Source organism: Myripristis murdjan, chromosome 12, assembly GCF_902150065.1.
Source record: "Myripristis murdjan chromosome 12, fMyrMur1.1, whole genome shotgun sequence".
NCBI lineage: Eukaryota > Metazoa > Chordata > Actinopteri > Holocentriformes > Holocentridae > Myripristis > Myripristis murdjan.
Window position 1 is genome coordinate 19,476,758 of NC_043991.1, and position 25,438 is coordinate 19,502,195.

At 39.5% G+C, this 25,438-nt stretch overlaps 1 protein-coding gene across 1 annotated transcript; it reads left to right on the forward strand.

Annotated features, from left to right (window-relative positions):
- The first annotated feature begins 3,771 nt into the window (after positions 1-3,771).
- lrsam1 (leucine rich repeat and sterile alpha motif containing 1) lies at positions 3,772-24,703 on the forward strand. The gene is made up of 25 exons (XM_030065325.1): positions 3,772-4,065; positions 4,479-4,713; positions 5,128-5,184; positions 8,408-8,452; positions 8,746-8,823; positions 9,519-9,587; positions 9,677-9,761; positions 10,149-10,270; positions 11,112-11,202; positions 11,484-11,593; positions 11,889-11,918; positions 13,060-13,182; positions 13,890-14,029; positions 14,375-14,419; positions 15,058-15,128; positions 15,455-15,554; positions 15,776-15,863; positions 16,407-16,481; positions 17,467-17,547; positions 19,330-19,425; positions 20,695-20,793; positions 21,235-21,366; positions 22,080-22,146; positions 22,397-22,605; positions 23,546-24,703. The coding sequence occupies exons 2-25, from the start codon at positions 4,642-4,644 to the stop codon at positions 23,666-23,668; spliced, it is 2,208 nt and encodes a 735-aa protein (XP_029921185.1). The 5' UTR covers positions 3,772-4,065; positions 4,479-4,641; the 3' UTR covers positions 23,669-24,703.
- The last annotated feature ends 735 nt before the right edge of the window (positions 24,704-25,438 follow it).

Below are 25,438 nucleotides of genomic sequence, written 5' to 3' on the forward strand. Positions count from 1 at the left end.
GCGTATCTCAGTCTGAGAACTACTGTTTTAGAGGATACTTTGAAGATGTTACAGCTCGTTATATGTTGAATATTTGATTGTGATTGGTCAGTAAAACATTTTATTTCTGAATAGCAGACTGCTGTCCAGATCGCATCACCTGCTGTGTGTGCTGCGGCTGAGCAGCTAGCTACAGCCGCAGAAACAAGTCCGCTCAGCAGCTCACTGGCGACACCCAGCGTCAAAGCGACGTTACTGCTGTTAGTCTTCGGCTCCAGCACCGCAGACAGGGAAAAATGGATCAAAATAATCCACGTGACAGCAGCAGGTGAGTGCATCTCCTAGCTAGCTGCCTGCCTGTATAAGATAACCTAAGAACCTTGAAAGGTAAACAGGACGGCAACGCCCATCCTCGAAAAAAAAGTTTTATTGCAATATCTTTGCTTTTACTGCTGTTACAGTGCTGTGTAGACTGCGTACAGACTGCCACCTCGTGGATTATCCTTTACTTAAAGAATATTCCAGGGATATTATAGAGAAAGAACTAAGTTCAGGTCACCTCAGTGAGTGACACAAACACACGATCAGTCCATGAAACATGCTGGGCATATATCAGCTACTATTTTTAGTTGAAAAATGTGTTTTCTTGCTAAAACAACGGCAAGAGCTGTCAAACCATTTCACTATAATCTCTAGTTTATAATAATTAAAACCCTAATCACTGTTCTCACAAGAGACTGAATGTCCGTTTCTCCTGAGCATGGAGAATTCAATAAAAAAGTTTTTGAAACGAAGAGGCAATAATGTGGGAAAGATGTATTGTTGACACTGCCTATAGTGGCTATAGTTACGTTGTAGTCATACAAAAGGAACTAAAACAATATCATAAAGTACCACTGAGTACCACTGAGCAACATAAACTCCTGTGATTAATAAGAAATAAAAAAATATATATCTTAAATTAGAATACAAACTAGTCGCACACTATAAGCTCAATGGTAATATTTTCGTGGGGCTGCAGGAGATAAACATATTAAGTGCAGCTCACTATAGCTTAACTAAAGGGAAAGTTCCTCCAACCTCAAAGTGAGTTCCCTGTCGACATCTTTACATATGTGGTTATTTATAGTCGACCCAGGGTGCCTCTTGTGGTTTAAGCCTATAGCCTGAACCACTGTAATATATCACACTTTGCAGAGGCTTGTAATAAGCACAGCAGAGTTTTACTGTCTGTGAGACTATTATCAGAAGTTATCTACTTATATTCAGGTTATAGACTTATTAAACTGCAAATACACAAACAAACACACTGTGATCAGTCTGTTCAGCTGATGTTCAGGAGTAATGAGGCACAGACCTTTGTAAATACACATGTTATGTGACTCAGTTGTACACACTCATGATGTGGTGTTTAAAACCACAGCCAACTCAGTTCTCCTCAGTTCATTATATCTGGATGTGCTCAGATTTTTTCTTTGGATTTGTTAAAGTTCAGTCGGTTTAATATGAATTTTTAATATGGATGTATGCATGTAATGTTTTCCACCTGGCAAGGGGACCTTATGTACTTTGGGATTTCTTCCAAAAGTTTGTACAGTGTGACCTCTTGTGGACACATTAATGAAGTACCTTGCCACAAAACAAATACCAAAACAAGTCATATTTCTTGGTTGATAATGTTTCACTTGTGACCCCCACTCATACTAGTAAAAACAATATAATGCCAAGAGTTGGATAAAAACATTTTGCAAATTAAAGCACACCAAAAATAAAATCATATCAGGCCAGCGAGGTGAAGAAAGAGCTGCATTTATCAATAATCTGTCCTAAATATAACAACATTTCAAATTATCACCCAGAAATTGACAAGATCCATCCTAGTTTAAGAAGCTTAAACTTGTGGCAGAGCAAACAGCACGTTGCCGCACAGAGGGAGACTTTTATACATGTATGCCACAACCTTGGTGACTGTGTGTGTGTGTGTGTGTGTGTGTGTGTGTGTGTGTGTGTGCACGTGTGCGTGTCCATACTAATCAGTGTTATATGTTGGAGTAATGGTAATACCAGTGTAGTATGTGTTGTTTGCATTGTTTCATGTCATAGCTGAGGAAATAGTGTTATTAGATCACTGTAAAAACTTAGAAACTTATTGAGTTTCTTTCTTTCTTTTTGTTTGTTTTTTGTGGGAAACTGAATTCTTTGTCTGTGACTTTGTATGATGAGCATGTCCGATGAGTCCTCATCCTCGGCTGCGCTGGGCATCTTCTTAGGAAGCACTTTGAACTTCAGCCATCTGGGGGAAAAAACACATTTTTGTTCATTTTTGTGTATTGCGTAGATTTTCATTTTGTGGTGTTCACACTATGAAAACATTTGCTTTCTTCACCTCTGCCATATTTGAGAGTATAAGTGACTGAAATTTTCATTTACATGCTCTGTCAGTGTGATTGGATAATTGAGTGGCAACTGAACTGACACACTGAGGCTGATAAGCAATGTATTGTGGAGGTTATATTTTGAAGAGGTTTCATAGTGTGTGTGGACATGAGCTCCATAATAAAGGCCGTTGGAGAAGAGTTCATTGAGAGATTAACCAGTTTCCTTGTTAGTACAGGCATGAAATAAACGAATGTAGAAATTACATATGTATTTATGGATTTAAATAAATATAGTGTCATGCTATACTGTCAATTGCAAGACTTGAACCCATTAACTTTTTTGCTTGAGGGACAAAATATGTCCTGTTGCACTGTGTAATTAGTAAATACAGTGAAGTGAATTAAACTTTATGTCATAACTGGGGTGATACAATATTTTGTAGCAGCTCCATGATAAGATGGACTACTAAGATGGATATTTTCAAAGTGCAATATTGTTACAGTTAATTTAACTGTAACTGTGTACATGATTCTTGGTAGATATGTAGGCTACTAGGAATGTTTGTAATTGTCAGCAGTGGGTATGTGCTCTGAGAGAAACAGGACTGATAATGTCAATCACGTTGTAATCCCTTCCATCCAAAACAGTTTTCTAAAATGGGAGATAATAAAAAACAACGAAATAAAACAAACCAAATACGAGGATCACGTGAAGGCAGCGAGGGACTGCAGCTGACGTCACTGCTGTTGCGCAAGGACAGGGCCGGGAAAACGTCATTTTACTTTCGAAATAAAAATAAAACAAAAAATGGGCAAACCAATCTTTTAAAGAACATAGTAGCAATAAAATACACCATATTCCTGCTGTCCTATTTATGGGATCTAGCATAGGCTTTTATGGCATGAAAAGGGCATTCTGGCTAAGCAAATAACTGTATTACAGTTAATGACAAACTCTTCTCTTTCCCTGCGGTGTTGCATCAAAACCAAACACACCGGATCACACGATGACCAACGGGACCGTCTCATGTCATTAAGCGGTAGATGCGGAATTTCCTCATGTTTTTCAGTATATGTCAATATTATTTTACTTTCTTATTCCATTCTGATTATATTTCATATTTTATTATCCCACATTCCACATGTTCATTATTTTTACTTGCCGGTATATTCGATTGCTTTTTTTTTTTTTGTACAGTAATGCCACAGAAATTTGTAATGCTTTCACTTGTATTTTGCATATTTTCGAGCACAGGCTTCAACTTTGTAACGATTGCTGATTGCATGATGTTTTATGAATGTATTCGTTTGTGTTACTATAATTTTCTCCAGTTAATAGACCCACTTTTCTGGTGTATAAGCCGAACATTATTTTGAAATATGTGACCGGAAATGGTCTTTAATATTATTGCGGCTACCTTACTTTGCCTCAGTTGTATGGGAAAATCAGATGTCAGCCAGTGAATCAGCTGGGCACGACTTGAACATGGCATTGCCGTGGACCCAGCTGTAAATTCATATCAAAACAAGAACGAAAACCTGGAAGATAAAGTCGCTATTTCTTCCGCTTGTGCCCTGCTTCCGACGGCTGCGTCGCCCGGTGCTCCATCATCTTCACCTTCACGGTATCCATCAGCGTTGACGTTGTTTATGGAAACCTCCCCTTCACTGTCCCAGGGCAGGACTGAAGGCCAGTGAAACGACGCCTGTGAGCATTCACCTAAATTAGCCTTACAAGCTATCCCAGGCCACTCTAGTGTTGACGGATTGATGTCGTCTTGCTAACGCTAGCTAGCCAGGTTTGGGCAAATATATCAACACGGAGTCAAAGGAAAAGGAGGAAGCGAGCATTAGCATTGCCTGCTAGTTAAATGGAGGAAACACAGACGTACCATAGTATTAACATTCTCATTACTGACTTATAAGTCGATAGTTACAGGCAGTAATGTAACACTGTGTCCAAGTGAAACTGCGTTATCATTAAGTCATGTAGCTAACGTGATGCTAACCCAGCAGTCCACTCCCTTCAGGGCCCAGGTTATCACTAAACAGGGCTGTATATTTAAATTAACCTCCCTGACCTATTTTAAAAATTGACCATTATTGTATTCCCTTTTCCAGAGGCCTGTGAACACCCGCAGTCATTTCCAGCCTGTTCAGCAACAAGCCTGTGGAGAGGTGTTTGTTTTAGCACAGGGTCTGGAGGAGGAGGGGGGGCCAGCAGGTACACAGACAGGCAGGCAGACAGACACACAGCAGGACAGACAGACAGACAGGACTCAGGATGCCTCTGTTCTTCAGAAAGCGGAAGCCCAGCCAGGACTCCCAGAAGAGATTTGAATATCAGCTATGCTTGGTAAGAAACAGGTGTATCCCTTGTTTGTTTGTGTGTGTGTGTGTGTGTGTGTGTGTGTGTGTGTACCGGCTACCCTCCTGTCCCAAGTTCACAGCGAGAAAATCTTCCTGTTTGTGTTTTTGTTATTGCTTACAAAAATTGCAGGCCTTTTCATAATTTCAGTGTTTTCTGGAAAAGAAAGATAATGCTGCCACCTTTGAATAAAGGTTTATATTTATCCCTAGACTGTATGTCTTCTTCTACTGAACAAGCAAACTAGGAGCAGGGAATTGACATTTCATGAACAGAACCATCAGGAAATGTGATCCCTGCAATGGATGAATCATCTGTGTATGTGTGTGTCTCATTGAATCTAAAGGCAAGAATAGCTATTCAGAGTCAATCCAATAACTGTAAATCTTCCTCGTTTGACAGGCGAAGGAGGCAGGCGCTGATGACATCCTGGACATCTCAGCTTGTGAGCTCTCAGATGTGAGTGTCAGAGTTTGCCGTAAGATAGATGCGAAGCAAACATAATGCTTCCCGCCAGGTTTGCACTGAATTTAGAGTGTCTACCTTTGAAAACTGTGTGATGTTTGAATGACAAATGCCACCTGTTATGGCCCATATTTTATGTCCTGCAGTACATAGGGGGTAACATAACATCTTTATCAAACCCTTGATGAATGGAACTGCCAAAAACACTGAAATATTTTTAAAGGTTAACAAGAAATGACATTTGTTTACAGCAACAGATTAACACAAATATTAACCAGCTAAAATTGAAAAAAATGGAAGCAAACTGTTATTAGGGTCTCCAAGACCAAAATAATAAACAAAACTACCCACAGTATTTGTAAAATAAAGCTTAACTAAACTAAAGAATGCACCAGAAAAAACAACTCTAAGCTCCACGACTAACACAAAAACAGGAGAAAAAAAGGGGAGCAAAACAAAAGGCAGAGAACCACTACAAAGCTTCCACTGATGTTACACAAAGACCAGGTTAACAAGTGTACTACTAAAAGTCATCAGCAGAGGCAAGGAGTAAACACTAAACAGAGCTGTGGTAGGTGCTGCCAAGTATTCAAGTCAAGTCGATTTTATTTGTATCGTCCAGTATCATAAAGTTGCCTCCAGTGGCTTTTCACAAATACAGCACAAGAGCTCAACGAGGCCAACAATAGCAGTACCAGCCCGAACAGAAGTTACCTATCAAAAACTCAGCTGGTACAATTAATTATTTTATGTTTGCAGGGAAAAACAAACTGATGTTTGTGCTAAAAAAGGTTTTAAACAGAGGCTGTGTGTTATCTGTTTCAACTATAGGATAATACCAGAGTTAGTAAGTTTTATTTGGGGAGCCGGGTAATATTCAGCTCACATTGCATTTTGGGCCTGCATAAACAAAATAGAGATAGTCCTGTTGCAACAAGTCATAATATATGTTGTGTGTACATTTTTTTTCTTTGAAAGCTACAATTTGTGTAGTGGTTTGGACTGAAGGTCTAGAATTGATAATTTTGCAGATTTATAAGAGTATAGGTTTTTGGTTCATTGGCACAAATATCAAACCCTCCAGCCATGTATTGTGACACAAATAGAGATTTCACCCTGTTGTGCTATAAACTAGCACCTGCAATCTTAGCACTAGTGATTATTTAAAAGGAGAACCTGTTGTGAAGAAGTTGATTGTTTTTCAACAGAAACAAGAGTTACATATTTTGCCATCACACCAGTATCATACAGATGAAAAAGAAAGTAATAATAATTATGATAATAATAAGAAAACTATTGAATAAAGCCATCCACCCATCCATCCATCCAGTCCCCAGCTGACATTATCACCCTCCCCTACCCTGCCATTACACACTGGAGCTTTCCTGTAAACATTGATTAATGCAGCCACATACTGTTCAATCACCAAATCAGCTCTAACATTTCAGAGCAGTACACAGTGATATTTACGCATAAAGTAAAACTGAATTGAATTAATCACTACCATAAAGCAGCATTTAGGAATTGACAAGCAATAAAAAAAAAACATTATGAATTTAATCTAGATGGATTTGTCCATTGTAACGACTTTTGGCCCATCATTACTGACAGAGTCAGATCGCTGGGCAAACAGTCAAGTAAAGGAGACCAGGTTTAAATATAGGATCTCTCATTACCCTTTAGAATTGCACTAAATCATTGTCAAAATCTCTCTCCCATTTCTGTGTAATGTGTATGATATTATCTGAGTTGATAAAGTGTAGTGATGCATAGAGGGCGGACATAAAATTGGTGAAACCTTTTCAAGAAATAAGAAACCGCTCTACATCACTGTACATGACTGGATCTGGAAGAGGCAAGCTATTTACAAATTTCCTCCCACACTCTGATTGTGATGTATATAATCAGGTTATTCTTGATAGCATTTGTAGAGGATGTAAGAGTTTGGGGAAAGATATTCATTTTAATTAAACTAAAGCACCCCATGAACGATATGGGGAGATCGTGCCACCTGTTTAAATACTGCCTCAGTTTAGTAATTACTGCCGAGAAGTTGTAAAGTGTCTTAAGCCAGTTAACAAATTCTTCCCCTAAGCCGAAAATCACCAATACATCAAATAAGTATCCCCATTCTACCCTATCTAACGCCTTTTTGGTGTCTAAAGATACAGCGAGTGTGCTTTCTCTTTTTTTTTTTTTTTTTTTTTTTTTTTTTTTTTTTTGACATGAGTATCGTATCAGGTTTATTAATCTTCTCATATTTGTGAGGGAGAACCGGTTCTGAATGAATCCAGTTTGATCTGGATTCATGAGAGAGAGCAGGAGCTTCTCCAGTTTTGTTGCAAGCAGTTTGGAGAGTAATTTACTCTCCACACTGATAAGGCTCAGAGGCCTATATGAGTCACAGATATCAGGTGGCTTATCTTTTTTCAGGGCAAGTGTGATGTTAGCCAAGTTAAGTGTTGGGGAAGGTGTCCATTCTTAAAGGAGTCTAAAAACATGTCAGTGAGTGGTCAAGTTTCGAGGTGACTTCATTTCTTGTAGAATCCTTGGCAGAAACCATCAGGTCCTGGTGCCTTTCCGCCCTTAAGGGAGGCTCTACGGACCTCCTCCTCAGTCGCTGGCATGTTTAATTTTTCCATCTATATAGTTGACACGGTAAATTCCAGGGCAGACAGGCCTGTTGTATATTGTGGCAGAACATGTCTGGTCCTCAGTCGGGAGGAGAGGGTTGGACTTTACCAAGTAAAGTCATGAAACTGATGGCACATGAACAGTGCTACTTTGACTTTGTTTTTTTGTGTGTTTATTTTCTTTTATTGTGTGTGTGTGTGTGTTTTTTTAGCTATAATTTGAACATAATTTCATATACTTTTTGCCATCAAAAAGGGAGACCCATAAATCCTGGATTCCAGTTTTAAGAGCAGAAACTGCTGTCTTTTTACTGTAGCTGTCATAAAGCTAGTCTTGTCATTTTTAAAAGCTTTCTGTGTGTCATTCCTTGATGAAAGAGAATAGCTTAGGACCTGATGTTCACACTGTCATATTCTGTAACACATGATACATGGCGGTTTCACTGATGCTCCACTATGGCTCCACTTGCAAGAGGAATCATTTGGAAAATTCTCTCATATTGATGTAAATAGATGCATTGTTGTGGGAATTTGATTGTGACTGTGACGCCACATGATTAATCCTCAGGTTTCATCTCCTACAGGTTCCCTCTAGTGCCTTGTCCATCTGCAAGGTGCTGCAGAAGAAGGTAAAGACACGACTGGGAGGTGATCAGCGGAGGAGGGAAAAACAAGTTTCCCACTTTTGTAGATTTCCAACACCCTTAGCTCATTCATAACAAACAAATCCTTTCAAATATTGGGTACAATTTCCATTTCTTTGTTAAAAAAATAAAGTTCATATTTTTGTTCAGTTTGTACAGTTAATATTAACAAAAATAGCACAGCTCATGTAAATTAAGTATGTCTATATGTGCATCCCCTGTTTAACAGCCAGTCTCAATCACTTCTCTGATTTGTTTTTGTTTTTTGGCTCACCTAGGTCCTTATCCTTCATAGCAATGCGCTGAGGTCTCTGCTTCCCAAAGGATGTGATATCACTACTCTTGCCACTTTAAAGGTAGGGCCAACCAGACAAAATGAGAAATTTAAACCATTTAGTCAAAATGGATAGGGCATAACCAGATAACATGCTTACATTTGAGTAAATTCTTTTAGACAAATACCATTAATAAGTGCATGTTTTGTAGCAGTGACAGTCACAGTGGTGCTTTTCCAACTGAGCTACACCGAACCACACACTGCAGATATAGGATTACAAATCTGTTACCAATCCATTTATAGCGAGTTTAATCAGGTTAAGTATGGAGAATTGATTTCAGTCATATTGTCAAAGCAGGGAAGTTTTGTTGAGATGCAGCTTATTAAATACCTGAAAGCAGGTTGAATATTGCTACTAGTGGCCCTCCTTTTACCTCTCATAAACTCCTCTGTCATCATAGAAATAAGAATAAAACATGATATTCCTAAAAGCATGTACAGTGGCACAGTTGTCCTGCTCTTAATCATAACAGAAGGAAAATTAGTATCCACATCCAGACTTATGAAAAGCTTGACGGCAGTCAGCATCACTGAAACACTGCAGTAAATTACTTGTTTTATTTTCCATGCTGTCGTTGCCCCTTTTCCTTCTGTTGTATCTAGTCTTTGTGCCCTGTTGTATCTAGTCTTTGTGCCGTGTTCCTGATCCTTAATTGGGTTTGATGTACACACCCTTCCCTTTGTCACTCTTAATCACATCATGTTTCCCCCAAGGTCCTGGATCTGCATGAGAATAAGCTCACCTCGCTCCCAGATGACATTGGAAAATTAACGTCACTGCAGGTAAAAACACGCTTAATAGGACTCCTGTTAAAATGGAGGAGAATTAATTCAGCTGATCATTCACGTGCAGCCATTTTGTTTTCTGTCAGGTTCTGAATCTGGAGAAGAACAGTCTTAAGGTCCTGCCGGAGTCCGTTGGGACTCTACGATTTTTGCAGACCCTCAATGTGAAAGGTATGATGCTTAATGTTTTTATTTATTCATTTACTTTTGGGGATTGCAGAGACAAACTAAAGAATAGACTACCATTATCAAGATGATATAGCTCGCTCTATCTACAATTGTCCTCATCATTTTTTATCTTTATTTTTAATGGGCATTTGTGTGTGTTATGAAACTGTGGTGATATATTTTGCCAGTTCCGTTTTGACTTCATCACCTGGCTACTTACATTATGATTAGCATACAGTAAATTACATACAGTCTGCAGACGTCAAGACATTCTGGGTGGAGTGGAGCAGAGCATACCTTCAGGATTTCTAAATACACTGATATACTGGTATCTGTTCATCTTTACGTATAAAAACACAAGACCGCTTTCTAACATTGTGTATCCATCAGGTAACCTTCTCACTTCGATACCGTCCTCTGTGGGCTCTATGAGCAGTCTGCGGACCCTCGACCTGAGTGACAACAATATCCGCGAGCTTCCCAAATCTCTGGCTTACATTCGCACCCTGGAGGTGTGTGCGTCTGTCTGTCTGTGTGTGTTTGCGTGTGCATGCTTGTATCTTGGGATTCAGATTAACTTTAAGATAGGGCTAGCACGTAATGTTCAAATAGTATTCCCCCAATATCATAAATTTGATAATTAAAATTTTTATAATGTCCCTGTCACATCATATTTATACTATATTAATAATATTTATGTTTTATCAGGTATCATTTTTTTCAGCTATGTTTTATCCTGCCTCTGTTATGCTGTAGCCAGTGTGCCTTTGTTGCGGCAAAGTGGCACTAAGTGACGGCGCTGTGGTGCAATGACCCTGGGGTGACTCCTGAGTCAGCAATTTGTTCTGGGGTGGGAAGGATAGCAAAGACATGACAGCAAATGCACCTGGCAAGGGGATTATGGAATGTAGATTACATAAGAGTTATTTCAATCAGCCAGATGAGCAGCGTTGTAGATTTGTTTTCACAAAGCTACTTTCTTGGCAAGGGTAGAAGTTATAGCCACTGACTGATGTAGTTCTCCACTCTGCTGATTGGTGCATATAAACAGATAAATACGTTTATTCATAGGTTGCATTTAAGTGCTGTTCACACATCTGTTTTTTCCACATGACAGTGGTGTGGTGTCTCATTGTCTTTTCACCTGGGAGCTGTACATTTTCATATGTGTATTCATTTATGATGTCACTGAATCAGTTGGATAATTTTGTGTCTGATAGTATGCAGATTATATGCAAACATTCAAACATATTCACTTACCAGTGTAAGAGTACAATATTCCAATTCTATTTCATGCCAGTGTGTGCAGCGCTACTGTAAGCCAGCGTTACATGTGTGTGTATGTTTTGACAGAGCTTTACACTCGATGCTGCCATGATGTCCTATCCACCTGCGTCTGTGTGTACAGGAGGGACAGAGAGCATCCAGCGTTTCCTGTGTGATGGTGAGGGTTTCATTTCTGTGTTTTTCTGGCGTGCACATACCACCCTCACACAGTCACTTCATCTGGTAACAACCTGTTTGTGTGTTCAAGTGTTCACAGTTTTGCCTTTTTAAATTTTATAAATGTGTTCTTTATCCTATTCTGTGTTTTTAAATTGTGCTTATGAGCAATGTGGAATAGATTTAATAATAGATATATAATAAATAGGTAATAGATAATAGATATTATTAGATATAATAAAAGTATATTTTTGTGTTTCTTCTTTTCATATGGGTTGTCAGAGCTGGGTGAGGAGTACTGCCCTCCATCCCAGTATCTTCTGCCGGTGCTGGAGACTGACTGTGGAAAGCATAACTCGGACAGTGTGGATGGCTTGGAGCAGGCCTGGCATGTAGGGAACAAATCTGCCTCAGATCAGCTGTGGAAACCTGTGATCTCATGTAGCTCACTGTATGGAGCAAGGCACTAAAACTACCAGGGATAAATGCTGAGTCACTGGTATAATGGTGTAGCAGACATGCTTGCTCAGCCTTAGATATTTAGGATTTACCACAAGCCTTGTTTGGCGTAGCAGTTTAACACTCTGTCTTTGATTTTTTTTTTTTTTATTGTTTTTTTTGTTTTTTTTAATCGGTTTTGATTATGATGAATGACTCATTCCGGTTGTCTTCATTGCTCTGTTGCAGGACAAATTCCTCAACTACGAGAAAAGAAAGGTGTGTAACTCCAGTTGACACCATCATTGGCAGATACAGTCTGTCATCACAGTTTTTCTAATGCACACACTATTTTTTGAATAGCCATAATACTGAGTTTAACATTTATGGATGCCCTTTATTATCTTCACTCTTGGCTTCGCCTGTCACTCAAAATAGCTTAACCGATCTGCAAATTAAATTGGCATAAAAGAAACACCACACAACTCCTTTCTTCAGCTGACTGACACAACAACAAATGTAATGTAATGTAATGGAAAAACACCAGTAGAACTCTTAATATTCACATAGTAGAACACTGAAGTGCTATAGGCACAGGGAATGAAAAGAGTCCAGTCACTTTAAACATGTTCAAACATAATGCCCCTCAGGGGGTTTCTCCCCCTGAGGGGCAAAGGTGACACAGACATGCTCACTGAAACCTTCTGCAGTGTGAATTTTAAACCACTTAGCCAGCCATTTTACCTCCCCCTTATCATTTGGAGGAAAAGAGTTACAGATTCTGTACAGTTATTATGATAGCAGTGGCTTTGACAGATAATTCTTTTTAAATATGTGAAGAGGTCTTAGGGAGTGTGAGTCTTCATCATTAACACGTAATTTGCACAAAAGCAGAGCTATTACTTATTTTTATCAGTTAGATACTATATAGTATACAACAGTGACATGTCTCATCCTAGCTCACTGATTGAGTTTTGCTCTTGATGACCACAGACCCACAGCAGGTACACAGTAGTGGGACTTGTGATGTTTATCCTCCCTATTTGTCTGTCCTATTGAACCAGAATTGCTGTAAAAATTCCTAGTACACGCTCAAGCTTGTTGTGTCTAGAACCCTGAAGATTAGAAAAACACAGTAGTCTCCTGTGATGTTCGGTGGCTCTTCCTTAGGTCTGTCCTAGAACCCCACACCTACTACAGCTGGGCCACAGTGTTCAAAGCTGCCACTGTAAAAAAAATATAACACTAGCTCTGAGGCATGGTTTGATTGATTCATTTGAAATTTTATGCTTGGCAGGTGCCGGGTAAGTCAGTAGCAAAGCAGCTGCAGTGTAAAACATCAGGGAAATATAATATCCTCACACACACACATACATGGATGCACGCGTGTAAAGACACCCCCATCCGTCTCCCCCTTCAGGAGCAGAAGCAGCAGGAGAAGCTCGCCTTTGAGCGGCACCTGGAGGAGAAGCAAAAGGAGCACACCCAGCTCCTCCTCATGAACAACTCCCGAAAGGAAGACATTCTTCTGTCAGTCCGACAGGTACACCACATACTTGCTCTTGCACTTAACAAGTCTGAACTAATGTCCTCATAGATGTGTTCCATTATGTTTTTGCCAGGAACTCATTTAACCTTTCTATCATTCTTTTAGTATGGCCACAAAGCGTGTTTGTATTGTTTTTTTTTTTCTCCCCAGTCTGTTGGTTATCTGATTGAAATTACCTGCAGTACTAATCTGGACCTCCATTATAACAGTGCACTGTACACTTGTACCATTTTCAGTACAGTGCATGACTGTTCGGTTTTCATCATGTGAGGTGTTTGTTGCATCATAGAAAGTGTTTGTTGCATCATAGAAAGTGTTTGTTACGTCGCAGAAAATGTTTGTTGCATCCTGGGAGGTTTTTGTTGCATCATAGACAGTGTTTGTTGCATCTGTTGTTCCATCAGGATCTAAGATATCTGCCTTTTAAAGGGATAGTTCACTTGTTTGCTTTTAACCCTTTAACACACACTCTCACTCTCAAACAAAAATTCTCTGTCTGCAGGCATGACATGTCGAAACATAACACAATACCAAACCAAACATTAACAGTGAAACAAGAGACACACAGGCATTTTTTAGAAGCCTAGTACACTTTCTACTTAAATTTAATCATGTAGTGTGATGATTTAAGCCAGTTTTTGTGCATGTTCACATCAGATAAAGGCCTGCTAACCCCTCCAACCAAACTCTCTGATGCACAGGAGCAGGAGCGTCTGGAGCAGGGCGTGTCCCAGCAGCAGAGGGCCCAGGAGGCTGAGAGGCTGTTGGTGCTGGGGAGAGTTCGACAGGCAGAGAATGACATCAGCAGTCGCATCAGCAACCTGCTGACGAGCAACAACCGGTATGACAGGAGACGACTGGCTGTCCGGCTGTTTGTTTCCTTGTGAAGGACTGGTGTGTGTGTGTGTGTGTGTGTGTGTGTGTGTGTGTGTGTGTGTGTAAGTGAGTTGTCATAGTTATTCAGTCTGACAGGTACACTGCATACTGGCTCTCTCACTTAATGAGTCTGCTCTAATGATAGATGATCGTGAATAGATGTGCATTATGTTTTGTTCTCTTGTGTCTTTTTTCGCCAAGTGTATATGTTATAAGATTGAAATCACCTGCAGTACCAATGAGTTTACACCCTAAGTTCACCTTCTCAAAAGCTCCCAGCTAACTACAGTGTATCCATCAATCTGTCCAGGCAGAAGAAGAGTGCTGAGTTTCTAGCGGCCTTGGAGGAAGATCGGTGAGTGGACAGTTGATTCACATTAGAATACTCGCTTACAGTTACCATAAGCATGATCTATTATTTTGCAATATCTATGAAGCTCACAGCCTTTCTTGAAACAACATCAATGTGTATATTTCATTCATTCTGTTGTCATCCAGACAGTTCTTCTTTTTTGTGTCATAGAAACTGGCTGCTGCTGCAAGTGACCCAATTAGAAATGCTCTGAACAAGTTGCCAGCTTGGTGAATTTCAGAGTTGCTGACAAAAAAGCTGGAAGCACATTTGGTTGTCTTTATTTGGCCCAATGCCTCCCTCACACAAAAAACAATGAAACAGTCTCTCTGCCGCAAAATAGTCTGCCAAGAAACGTTTGCACCACACATCCAATTATCAGTTGTGTGGTTTATTAGTGGTGATGACACTAATAAACACCAGTACGCAGACGCAGAACATTGTAAGGTGACTGTTTCAACAAAAATGTAATTCTGAAAATTGAGGTATTTTGATTATATGTAGTGAAATCTTTAGTACCCCAACATGATTTGCAAAATGGTTTGTGACGATGTAAAATGTGGGGAAATGGTGGTAAATCAATTTTTAATGCTATTGCTCCCGAAACACATACCACAGCTTACCAGTTTTACTCCCCACAGGATTCGCATGGAGCAGCTGACCGCCATCACACAGGAAGAAGCCAATTCACTCAGGAAGAGAGAGGTCGCAAGTGAGCTGAGCTTTTTGATTTTTTTTTGATTTTTTTTTTTTTTAACCTATATTTGCCTTGGCTTTTTTTTTTTTTTTTTATATATAATTCTCAAAAAAAGAATCAATAATTCTAGTCTAACATTGGCAGAGGCATGGGATGTTACAGTTACAAGATTGTCTTTTTGGATGCTTCTTTAAAAAGTGGTGTACTAGTTATGTCAAGTTGTTATTTTTTTTAAATTCTTCATCTCGGTAGATTTAGCATCGTGACTCCCTGGCTCTACACTTTTTTTGCGTCTGTAGGACCTCTGTTTACACCTCTTTATTCTTGCTCACTCCCTCTAGCGGCCATGCAGAAGATGCTGTCAGATAGTTACGCTGTGAGCCTCCTCCAGGAGGCCAGCGACTCTCGCAGACAGAGCCTTGTGTCCGAGGCGTGCAGAAGGTTAGACATACACAGAAACACACACTCACACACAAACACAAAAATGGTTTGGTGCCATGTAAAATGTGGGTAAACTAATAAATGGGCTAAACATTCAAAACCACTGGTATGGTCGTTTTAATATTGCAGACTTGATTAAAACTAAGTTGTCAGAGAACTTATGAAGTTAGGCATTACAAACTCAACTCGTTTTTTCTCTTCCCCTGTCCCTCTTATTATAGTATGGAGAATATGGACAGGAAGTTTGATCAGGTCCTCTCCCTCCAAGTGTTAGACAAGTCCAAAGCCATCGCCCATATCTTACAGGAGGTACGTGATGCATGGATATGTGATGTACACCCTCAGGCCATCTGGAGTGCATGGCAAAGAAGTAAAACTGATAATTACAATGTAGACATTTAGCAGCATACAGTTAGTGCAACAGTAAAATAAGTGAACATTAAACGGGAAAATTAAAGACACTACAGGATTCACGTCAAGTCAAAAAACTACAGCCATACAAAAGAAAGTGTGTGTGTGTATGTGTGTGTGTATGTGTGTGTGTATGTGTGTGTGTGTTAGAGGAGAACTGATTTTTATATTACACACACTTTGAACTGACTTGCCTCATATCAGAGCTAGCTGTTGGACTATATTAGTAGCTTCTGTTCATTTTAAGAGATTAACTAAATATGAGGCCAAGCTTTGCTTCATGTTCACTGAATAACTGACTGATGTTGTTTAAGTTTTTTGCCGCAATGTCACAAGTGATGACAAAAAAAACTCGCCATAGCTGTACTATAGCAGCAAGCTGTACCTGATTTAAGTAGCCGAGCCAAGTGCACGATCTCACCGTGTCGCTGCCCCCTGCAGGAGGAAATGCAGAAAGCAGCTTTCCAGGCTCTGCAGCTGCAGAAGGACAGCGTGTACGGCTACATCCGCAATCAGGTCGGTGGGGGACTATCGGTGGTTTGCAGATTTTAGTATGATGCCGCTGATATTGAGCTCACCAAATCGTACTTGAAAATCTACACGGCAGACGATGAAATTGTGTCTTGCAGTTTAACCACATCTTAACAATTTGAACGCCCTGTCATTGTTTCAAAGCACAGTCCAGTTAAAAAAATTAAAACGTTTGGAATCACAGAAATTTTTATGATTTTGTGTCTACAGAAAGCTGTTTCTCCTTGGACCTTTAGGAGAGCCAGTATACTGTGGCAGCTGAAAGAAAGATCATTTTAACTTCGAAGTTGTTGTCGTTTGCCCTCAATACGTTGTTAGAACAGTGGAGTAATGCCTGCTGATCATGTGGCTTTGTGCTCACAAGTAAATATTAAATTGAAGTAAGCATTAAATTGAATTAAAAAAATCTGATAATCTGATTTTCCATAAATAAGCTTTTGCTTTCTTGGGAGATAATGAAGCAAAAGGTTCTTATACACACCTGAATGATGGGTGCGGGGAGAATGGCAGAAATTTTTCAAATAAAGGTTACACTCCCGCATACCATCTGTATTATAACATTTTATTTATGCAACATTTCAGTACATTGACTTTCTTCAGGCAGGCTCTCTTTATCTCTTGGGAGCTTAAAACAGATGAGCCATAAATACATTACTTATAACAAAAAAAAAAAAAGTTCCTAAATAGCACCACCAAGAAAAAGTATCACCAAAACCACACTCATCCACCAGCCTCCACAGGGGGGCCGCATCCATCTTCATCGCCTTCCATTTCCTTTAATATAATATTCATCTCCAGCTATCCATATGCCTCACTCTGATTTATCACTGAAAGAAAAATATGTATCTGCAGAAAGAAAGTATCTTTTTGTCAAGTCATTTGCAGCTTCTTCATCACATGACTTTGTGTTCAGCGGTCATCTCCCTGATCCCTGCCAGCCTCATGTTCCCTTTATCTCCATTGTCTCCAGATCAAGCTCATAGAGGGTGAATTAATGCAGCTGACTAAGCTGGAGGTTAAGAGACGCAATCTGGACGCTGAGAACCTGCAGGTGGGTGTCACCTCTCCTTCTCCTGCTCCCTTCGCTTCTTTTTTCCTCTTTTCTGTCAATTTTGCCATTTCTTTGGTTCCCTCCATGTCATTGCACCATGGTAAACATTTAACATTAGCAGTAGGCCCCTCTAAATTCAAGCTCACCCATCAGACAATAACTCATTTAACCTACTTCTACTTTTCACTGACACTTTTTTCATTGGCATAATCAGTTAGCTATTTTTAGACGGTAGTCAGTAAGCTAATATTTTCAGGGTTCAGGTTTATATATTTAAATCAATTTGATTGGTCGCAAACAAGAACCAATAAATGGAAATGGAAAAAAGCTTCCAGCAATCAAACTCCATTACTGAATACATGCTGTCAGGAATCAGTTGCAGTACCTTCACAGACCACCACGGGGTTGAGGACCACCACTCGAAAACACCTGATTTAACCTATTACTTCATGCAGTATTCTTCTGCAGGCTACATTATATCTATACATTATTATAATAGCCACTTTATAGTGTCTATTTAATAACCCTAACCCTAACCCTTTTTTGAAATCATAATTTAGCTGTTTAGTTTGTCTAAATGAAAGATTCAATGGGTTTGTCTTTCACACCTTGGAAATAAAAGCTCGAAAAATTTAATATCCACTACAGACCTCATTGTACTTTATTTGAAGAAACACACTGTGCACACCTTGAATAGTCCATTAAACAAACCACCAGTGCCACTAAAGCCCAACTGAACAAAAGGTAACGAGCTACAAATTCAGTGGCAGATGAGGGAAAATGTCACAATTGTCTTTAAATAAGATACAGATTTTGTTAATATTCCATCAATTAAGTTTAGGGCCAGACAGAAAATTCTGATCACATTTTTATTTAGAAGAAGCTTTCGTTGCCTGTTGATCCAAGACTACACTGCAGTACACAAGGAGTGAAAAATGCAAATATGTAACTAAAAACCTTTTCAAAATGTATAAATAATTAGCATTAATTATATTACTCTTTTGCTATTTAACAGCCAAACTGGTGCATTTTAAACGGTTTTCAGACATGAAGGAGTTTGAAAGATGATGATGATGATGATGACAGTTTTACTTTATTGTTGTACATTCTACAGAGGTCTTTTATTTTGTTGTTGTTTTGTGTGTTTGTTTGTTATTACAAAGAATCAGGCACTTTTACACAGTTCACTGGTTGGTGTACGTTAAAGGGCTGCATACAGGCGGGCATGCCTGTGACTTCTACAAGTCCTGCCAGACTTTTGGGAGCACAAGAGTTGGAGCTCCGGTCTAGCCTGGCCTGGTAGCAGTACAATTTTTTTGGCATTTCTGCTTTATATGACAGTCACAGTAGAGAGAGACAGGAAAGACAGAGACAGAGACGGGATGACATGCAGCAAATGGCCTGAGGTCAGATTTGAACCCAGGACGCTGTGATCAGGACTCAGCCTTAACAAGTGGTACGTGCTCTCATCCCATGAGCCACCAGGCCGCCCCTCAACCACTGAGTGGCTCCATTTGTTGTCCAAACACCAGCCAGTTGGCAGTCTAATCAGTCTATTAGACCAAATAAAGTTATAACAGAAAAGTATTGATGAGGGCCCGCATGTCTCGCTGCTTTGCAAAAAAAGCAGCGAGAACACATGCAATTTGTCTTGAAACCAGACCCACATAGACCTCTAGTCTACTTTGTCCCTCTGCTCCAAATGTAATAATGTGTGCATGTATATGTGTGTGTGTGTGTGTGTGTGTGTGTGTGTGTGTGTGTGTGTGTGTGTGTGTTTAGGAGGTTCTGGTGGAACAGCGTTCAGCTCTTGGTGACTTACTGCAGCAGCTGCTGAAACAGAAGGACCAGAGAGAGAGTGAGCTTCGTCAGGTTCTGGTGAGGAGCTGTCTCGTTATAACTGGACTGAGTGGTCACGACCTTTGATGAACACTCCTTTCTCATGGAAAGAACAGCAGCATCTCTGCCTTTCACTCAAAATTTCCACCAAGTCACAGCAGTGAATTACCATGAAAGCCCATTCCATAAGGGCTGGAGCTAGCAATTATTTTGATGATCAGTTAACCAGCAAATCTAATATTAATAATTATAATGAGGCAGAGGTGAATTTATTGGAGAAGACAGAACCAATTCCACTCCTTCTTTATGCTGTTTTTAGACTGTAGAAAGCTAAACTTTGGTGGACAGGCCTTTTACAATGTGGTTGTGGCAATTATTGTGGTTATAAATAAGTATGTCATCTCCATGTGATGTGATGACATTATTAATGTGAAAGGTCTTGCTAGAGAGCAATCTGATAATTATTTCGAGATAACTTCAGTAGTGCAAGTAAAGAGATTATCACTGCTCAATAGATGATCATAAGGATTAAATGGTTGAAAATCTTAAAACTGGTTGCACAAGATAAAAAATAAAAAGATGCCTAACACTTTTTTTCTGTGTTGGGATTGGCCTGACAGTACACCTATTATGCCTAGACTCTCAACAGTGATTGCAAAGTGTCCAGTGTCATTCTGAAATTAAAAATATTTTTTTCAGTCTAACGTCAAAAATGGCAAATAGTCAACATTTATTGTAATGTGAAAGTGTGAGCCAGCACACAGCCCAAAAGTTAAATTTACATAGACGTTGGCTGTTTCATTTGCATCCACATCCACAGAACTATGTGGTTGTTTCTAATCTGTGTACATAGGACGCCCATGTGAAAGAGAGTAGATACTTTTCTGGCTACCCTGTGTAAATAAAGGTTAAGTAGTTATAAAGTCAAGACAGCCTCTACATGTAGACAAAATGTGTTGCATAAGGCCAAGAATATTTATTTATTTGGTAGCCCGTTTTTGTGAAATGCAAGGCAAAAATGCATTGAATCTATCGGACTTATATGGATATTTGGAAGCAGTATAAACTAAACTTAAAGTCACAAATCACAGACGTCCCACAAAAAAGTATCTCAAGGCTTTCTTTTGATCTAAGCTCATGTTGAACACACCAGGCACAACACTCGCCATGTGTGGAAGCTTATTAGAGATTTAATTTGAAAGGCACAGACTCACATAATTTTGCTTCAATGTATGCATTTGTTTTACACACCTGGATGTATGTGTGTGTGTGTGTGTGTGTGTGTGTGTGTGTGTGTGTGCTTTCCAGCAAGAGATGGAGCTCAAGTCAGAGTCCAGCCAGCAGAACTACTGGATGATCCAGTATCAGAGGCTGCTGGACGCCAAGCCTCTTTCACTGCGCATGCAGGTAGATAAATCAGAAAATACATTTTAATCAAGTTGCAAGCACTTTTACTACCTTAAATATCTATCATGACTAAATTAATTATGTAAAATAGCAAAAGGTTAAAAGAACCTTAAACAAAAGAGTGATTCTTGATTTGATCAGTCACAGTTTTATGAATGTTACCAAAATATATTTTTTCTAAAAATAGCAGAAAATTGGTTCTGGTATTGACCTGCAAAAATTTATTTGCTATTTTGGCATAAAAATTGGGAAATTAAATTTGTACACATTTACCAAGCTATCCGTAGACATAACTCCAACACCCTTTATCTTGTCAAGTAGTGATTTTCCCTGTTCCTCACATTTTGCTCATACCACAAGGTCCGGCCAGAATCAGTCTACCATTCCTGTTCTTGCTGCAGCATCCAGGGATCATTAAAGTTTAATCTTGTCTCATTTCAGGAAGCAGGTGTGGAGAAAGAGTTAGTCAACCTGTTGTGCAAACTGTCAGCGCAACATTACCTGCCCATTCTGGCTCACCATCGAGTGACATCCGAGGCCCTGCGCCACATGACCGCGTCTGATCTCAACAAGGTCAGTCTGGGCACCGTGCCAGTGATCTTACTCAAAAAGTCATAGCGCGTTTCACTTTGGCAGGATATTGGTGTTCCTTTGCCAAGAAAACCTCAGTGAACCCATGAGCATTCAGTATTTATGCTTCTCTCTGACCTGTGTGATCTCTATCTCCAAACAGACAAAAGGGCTTCTCAAAAGATATGACACAGTACAGAACAGAGAAGTGATATAGATGTCGTCACTGTTGTTTTTCGTGTGTATAAGACAGTCGGTGTTTAAGCAACAAGTTGCAAAGCACAGGAACTCCACTGTGGGTGTCTGAATCTATCAGAGGTCACAAAATGTACCCAAAATGTTTTGTTTCTGTCTTAACTGTGGGGAGAATTTAGTTAATGGACCAAAATCTTAAAAATCACTGCAATGCTCTTTTAAATATCTATGGAAAAAATATCAAACAGGAAATGCTCTATTGCAGTGAAAAACTGTTTTAAATCTGAAAAGAACTGAGGCATGCCTTGGCACAAAAGACGCAGTATGTCTACTTGTGATGTTGTGAGTGATAAAACACTGGTGGTTTGTGTAACATTTCGGGCCAAATTGAGGGAAAGATATGTACTTTGAATGAATTTCTATTATTTTGTCAATCTGGTCGAGAGAAAATGGTTTGCGATTTATGTAAATCTATGAATTGGGAACGAGCCGGAGGCTGATGATGATTTCTCTCTTCCCAGTTGGGCATCAATGAGGTCGGTGTCCAGCGAGCTCTCCTCAACTGGGCCAGGGACCACGTTCCTGCAGGTACTTTCCATACATAATTTTACAAGGCATTTATATAGGAATGTTTTTGAAAATAATAATAATTTGAACACTGGCTGCATATTCTGCCAGACCTTCCCAGTGGTCATCTGGGAATGTTACAAAAGGGTCACCTCACAGGAACATATCAGCATGTATTTACAGCTTATAACCAGCCATCAAAGTTTATAAAGTGCCTAAACGTTGATGGAAACCTGTACCTTTAAATTATTCCTTTGATTTCCTCCACCAGCAGCCTGTAAGGAAGCCCCACAGGAGGAGGAGGCTGAGGAGACCGTTCCCACTGCTCCGTCCCCGCCATCTACTCCATCGTCACCGTTTACCTCAGCCATGCAGATCAACAGCCCGCCGCGTAGCCCCGGGACACCGGTCACGCCCTCGGCCCCCAGCCCTGTGGAGGGACCAGGAAGCTCCGAGTGTGTGGTCTGCATGGAGACCGGGGTAAGAAAAACACTCACCGATAACAGTTGAAAGTCTAAAAATGAAAACCAGCCGTCTAACGTTGTATTAGTCAGCTGACGTGGGGCTGATTTCAGCTGAAAAACCAGGTATCAGCCAGTCGGTGTAGTTCACTTGAATTTCTGATATGATGCAGTTTTATTGATTACACATGTATCACAGAATTGATCAGTATTACACTGGTTGTCTATTGGAAGCCCTTGACCTGTATTGTTTCTATTGAGGATTTTTTTTTTATCAGATCATGTCGGAATTCATGGATATTAACATTTTTATCATAAAATCCCCAATATTGTTCACCCTGACCGCCACCATGTTCGCTGCTGCCGTGTCTGACGTAACACAACCAATGTAGGTGGTTCAACTGGTCTTAATGCCTGGGTATCAGATCCGATTGGCTGATGGAAATGGGTGAAGGCAAATACAAACACCTCCCTCCTTGGCGGGAGTCTGCACTCTACTGAGCACATTTTGTAGTTTTCAAAGTGGACATCACGCTGTATTTAAGAAAACATGAAACTATTGATTGAGAGCATAAACTCATGGGGAAAATGTTTACTGAGGTAATAAATAAAGAGGGGAGTAGAACAATTTTCTCTTTTCTCTCATAAATCTGGATTTGTTTTTGGACACGTGGTAGTTGACAATGTGTATGCGGTTTTGAGCGAACTTCCACTTAAAGGCATGGCGAGGCAGGTTTACAGATTGAATAGGAAGCTCCATCGTATGAAAGACAGATAGTGCTGATTGGCCTTTATCAGATTTAAAAAATAGCCCTATATCAGCCCCATATACCAGCAAACTGATGTGTAAGTCTAATTTTAGTGCAAACACTCACAAGCACACCTATGCACAACCCCCCTGTTTCTCGAGCGCTCTGTTTTCCAGACATGTGACTGTGTCCTGTCTTTTTTCTGCCCAGTCTCAGGTCATCTTCCTGCCATGTGGTCACGTGTGCTGCTGCCAGATTTGCAGCGACGCTCTGCAGAACTGCCCTCTGTGCCGGAGCAACATATCTCAGCGCATACGCCTCTACCAAAACTAAAAACCAACCCTCCACTCATCTTTCACAGCCAGTCCTGTTCATTATGCATGATCGTAAAGCCACTGTGACCTAATCTCACATATGAAAGAGCTTTTAGCAGCTCCCTGAAAGAGTTGAGCCACTTTCCTCTTTTGAGTAAACATTGTACTTGGTTGATTTTATAAGGAAAAAAAAAAGGTATCAATAAAATTATTTTTAATTCTTATGTTATTTTGGTTTTCAATGGCATCTGAAAAATGCTTGAGGTAAACCACACTGTTTTGTTTAGATAATTTTCTGTTAATAATACTATATATGATTTTTATTTGGATTATCCATATCATGGGTGATATCATGCACTTCTTTATTCAAAACTGACTATTTTATGCCTTAGAATATGGTACCTGTTTAATTGAAGCGTGCCTTTTTCCTGGAAAACCTCCTACCTTTGGAAAAACCTTGTATTGTTGTGTCTGTCTGTATTGTCAGCCAAAGCATGGCTTGTCCAGCATGTATGTGAGTTCACCACAACTCAACCTCACTGATCGCCATGGCTTCCCTCTATGTAGCGTTCCTGTTTTTCATAAGCACCTCAAATGCATCCTGTCATCCCTCTCCTGCCTTCAGTCCCAAAGACTTGTGTCCCTTTTACCAGGATCCACTGTACTGGATATATAATCATTCATGTAGTGTATGTTGGTGAGAATGATATACCACATAAATCAATATCAAGGCAACTTTAGAGGACACTGTCACGAAGACACTGTTTTATCTTTGTCACAACTTTTATCATCAATGTTAATCATCCTTGTTGACCGTCTCCGGGCTCGCTTTTGATACCACACTTGTATGAAATGCTTTTATATGCTCTGTATCTGTGGACTAACAAGGCTTTCAGCTAACCGGATTGTAGCCACCACCAGTGCTGTTCAACTCTATCCTTCAAGTGCTCTTGACTATGTATATACTAATATTACTACTAATGAGACAATGAAGTGTAAAAAAAAATATCAATTCTGTATAAATCTGAATACATTTCATGTTAAATGACTGTGATCCCATGTGTCGTATTGTTTTTTTTTTGTTTTGTTTTTTTCTGATATAATCATGTAGTTGCTGTTTGACGGTGACAGGCTCCCACACAGCTTTGCAACAAGTGGAAAAGCATGGACATTGAAGGGTTTCCAAAAATATGCACAAATATTATGGGAAGGTGTGGAGATAATATTATTGATATATTTATTGTTTTAAAGAATAATCTCAAACTATTCGGCTTGATACTCTTGCAGATCAAATTGAAACTGACCCAAAACCCCCACATAAGATTTTGTATGTTTATATCTAATACCATCAAGAGGGTCAGGTATGTAAAGTACGTAATACACAAAGGTTCAATTCAAGCAATGAGAATAAAAAATATTAACAATGTCTTGCTCCATGTTTATTTAAGAGTTGTAAGCCCTCTGCTATGAAAAAGTTAGTGGTTAGTCCTCTTGTTTTAAGCAAACACTGCTCACAGGAGTACTTTATTGAGGGGAAACTGCGTCAGCTGCAGTTGCTCAAATTCTCAAGAAAAAATATAGCATAAACAACTGAAATTACAGGAAATTGAAAAAGAAACAAATATAAGATAAGATAATCTTTATTGTCATCGCACAAAACAATGAAATTCTGTTGGAGCAGTCCACCAGTTGCCAGACTTATAAATATAAAGATAAAAATAAATAATAATAATTAAAAAAAAAAAAAAACATACAAATATGTGCATTAGAATTTTTTTTAAAAAAAGGT